We start from the raw sequence: 3740 nt of genomic DNA, 5'->3' as shown, positions 1-3740 counted from the left end.
ATCATACAAAGGAGTAAATGTAAACAACTGAATACTTGTCAGTGATTGGTTGAAATTATCGAAATAAGACAATTTTTGACATGAAATAAATTCGAATACATTTTTCTGTACTATAACACAAAATAGATAAGTATACGAAGTTTGAAAGTCTTTCGGTACCAAAAACACTACGTAAAACTTTAATGAAAAATGTGGCCCCCGTTTTAAAAAAGATCCAATATTTTTGGTGATAATATTTATGTTGCTTAGATCATGTACTAATATTAATATGGGTGTTGTAAAGTTGAAAGACATGCGCAGTTACACGCACAATTACGCTCACATATAATGTGTGTGTGTGTGCTTAAGTTTGTAAGGATGATATAGGTATACGAGTGTATTTGTATGCATATATATATATATATATATATATATATATCATCTACATTCAATACTTTCTTTCATGGTGCCATCCATTTTTATTTTATTTTATTTTATATTGTATATTGTATATTATATTGTATATTCCATATTCTATACCCCACATTAGTTCTGCAGGAATATAAATAAAACATAAAAAACAGACATTGTTGGAACTCTTTTAAACAAAATAATATATATATATATATATATATATATGTATGTATATATATAACGAAGGCGCGTGGCCTAATGGTTAGGGAATTTGGCTCATGATCGTAAGGTCGTCAGTACGATTCCCGGCGGCGCGTTTGTCCTCGAGCAAGACATTTATTTCATGTTGCTCTAGTCCACTCAGCTGGCAATTCAAAGGGGCCAACCTTGTCACATTCTGTGTCACGCTGAATCTGCCTGAGATCTACGCTAAGGGTACGCATGCCTGTGGAGTGCTCAGCCACTTGCAAGTTAATTTCACGAGCTGACTGCTCTGTTCATTGGATCAACTGAAACCCTTGTTGTCGTAACCGATGGAGTGCCGGTTATGTATATATCGGACTCATGAACTTAAATCTACGCTATGGTTTCATACGTTTCTCCGAGTCGACGCTGTCATATCTCTGTGGATGTAATCCAAAAGAAAGAATGGAAATTGAGGCTAGGTAACTAGTAACAGGTTGTGTCATATCAATCTGCATCAAACAGTGACTCAGAATTTGTTTTAACAATAAAAATGTCTGCCTATGACGGCAGGTGGACACTATCCTTGATCTTCACTCCGTCCCTGAAAAGTGTTGATAAGTATAAGACTACTAATTAAATTGTAGTGTTCCTGTCTATGTTTGTCCTCCTTAAAACGCATACTTGGCAAACGATTTGCTATTCATTTTGGACCACTGCATGACGATGCTGTTGTGTAGGTAAATATGATCTGGGACGAGTCTTCTGTTATTCAATTTATGAAGTAGTATTTATTTGTTTTCTTTCTGTGTCATTGACACAGAAGATGACATTTTTCTTAAGCAGAAGCTGGTTAATTTGAACTACCGTTTTTCTTGTCATTTTGTTCATTACTGATATTCTAGCGTTATTTAATATTATATAACTTTGTTTTAAAGGTATGTGCTATAACATACCTTAACATCATTTTCATTATCCAGCCATTGTAGTTTGCATGTTTCTGCTGGAGCGCTTGTTTATTATGCAAATGAACTGTTTTGTCTTATAGGTATTCATATTTGTATTGAATAACGGGTGAGACCAGACAATATTCTTCTTCTTACTCTTGTTTAGTTAGTTGTTCTTTTTTGGGCGTGTAAACCAATATCTATTGTAAATCAGTTACTCGTTAGTTCTTCTGGCATGCATCTCTATTGTTTCGTTTGAGAATAATGAACGATTATATTAATCCGATGGTGTGAGGCTGTTTGGATCCTATACGGATATACATTATCTCGAATGTAGCGGAGTGTGTCGACCGTGCAACCAATTTGATATGTTGTGATCATAATCCTGTTTTCTTAGTGTAGTAAGATATTAGCATTTAATCAATGCTGCAATTATGGCCATCCTATTTTTATCAATGGTACACACTACTAAAATTTATGACTGAAAACATATAATCTGCTTCACAATAAATAAATAAATAAATAAATATTAATGTTTGTTTTTATTTTCAGTTATAATAAAAACAATTTTACATTAATCTGATGGGTTATTCTATAAATTTGTAGAGTACAAGAACTTCGTTGTTCTTTAACAAGAACTTTGTTGACAATCGGCCAGATAAGCTGTTCGACTATGGCTTACCTGGCCGAAACCTCTAAGTCATTGTCAACAACATTCTTGTTTAAGAATTATAAAGGGATAGATAGATAAATAAATAAATAGAGAGATAAATAAATAAATGAAAATACAAAAGTAGATCATATCTTTAGATTAAGCAAGGCAGTAACTCTGCTTTTAAGACTTTCTACTGTGAGACTGCTTGTAATGTTATAGTGTGACTGATTCAAACATAATTTGTATCTCGTTTATAATCTTATTCCAGAGATGTTGGCTCACGATAACCCTGGGATTCAGCCAGTGGTGTAGCTAGAGTGCGGTCCTCCCTGTGCAGCCCCTGTATTTGTCGTCCCTATCACTGTGGCTTATACAGCCTATGCAAGCTTCTGAGACAGACACAGAAGTACGTTTTAAAGAATCGCCGGTCAGGGTGGGCCGCCACCTCACCTCTTGGTCCCTTCATCTCCTAGCCACGATACTGGATCCAGTGAAATGAAATTTTAATATCTGATCCTTAAACTTATGCAGCAAACCCGAAAGTACCTCTCTTATAAAAGCGTCACCCGGGGGTGAGCCGCCACCTCTCTTCTTGGCCCCCTCACTCTTGGCTAGTGGATCCAGCGAAATGAACTTTTTAAAATCTGATCCATTGATGTTTGATGATTTGTTTCCATTTTCATATGCAGGAAGGCCTGAAAATTACTCATCATGCTGACCGAAGTCTTCGCAGTTTTTGTCACTGGCAGCGAAAGATGAACTTCAAGGAAGACAGTCATCCAAATCACCATGATGTGGCAGTTCTTTTGACTAGGTTAATCTTCATTCTTTATTTGTACATGTTTACGCTTGTGTGCGTGTGCGTGTGTGTGTGTGTGTGTGTGTGTGTGTGTGTGTGTGTGTGTGTGTGTGTAGATGCGTTTTCATGTATCATGTATGTATGTATGTACGTATGTATGGATGAATACGCGCTTGTATGTATATGTATACTTATAATGTATGTGTATGTGTCCACATGCGTATTTGAGTGTGTACGAGCGTTTTGTGCGTTTTATACATACATACATACATACATACATGTATGTATGTATGTATGTATGTATGTATGTATGTATGTATGTACCACCATGTATCTGTTGGCATCTGTTGTGCGCGTCAACACTTTTGAGCTTATAGCTACGCAGAGTGGAGTGAAAGGCGGAGAAAGAAGAAGAGACGAAGAAAAATATGACTACTGAGCAGCTGCACCATTGTTACCTGGAAGAATAAAATTGTATGTTTATATATAGGAACGGCAGTGTAGTCAAGAAGTTCGTTTCACAAGCACGTGGTTCTGCGTTAGATCTCACTGCGCCCACTTTGGGGAAGTGTCTTCTTCGGTGGCTTTAGGTTCATCAATGCTGTGTAAGAGGAGTTCGCTAGATATAAACTGTGTACAAGCCCTTCCTATGTATGCGTGTGTGCGTGAGTATGTTTGATGAGATACTCCACCACACACACACACACACACACACACACACACACACACACACACACACACACACACACACACACACACACAC

General features: G+C 36.8%; 1 protein-coding gene across 2 annotated transcripts in view; it reads left to right on the top strand.

Moving 5' to 3' along the window:
- Window positions 1–3740, top strand: part of LOC106871710 (A disintegrin and metalloproteinase with thrombospondin motifs 7) — a 345599-nt gene that overhangs the window by 110296 nt on the left and 231563 nt on the right. For both annotated transcript variants that reach the window (XM_052976057.1, XM_052976060.1), the window contains exon 6: window positions 2868–2992. In XM_052976057.1, coding sequence (XP_052832017.1) covers window positions 2868–2992 — 125 coding nt within the window. The remainder of the gene's footprint in view (window positions 1–2867; window positions 2993–3740) is intronic.

The sequence above is a fragment of the Octopus bimaculoides genome, chromosome 2 (genome assembly GCF_001194135.2).
Source record: "Octopus bimaculoides isolate UCB-OBI-ISO-001 chromosome 2, ASM119413v2, whole genome shotgun sequence".
NCBI classification, from domain to species: domain Eukaryota; kingdom Metazoa; phylum Mollusca; class Cephalopoda; order Octopoda; family Octopodidae; genus Octopus; species Octopus bimaculoides.
This window is presented reverse-complemented; position numbering and strand designations above follow the sequence as displayed.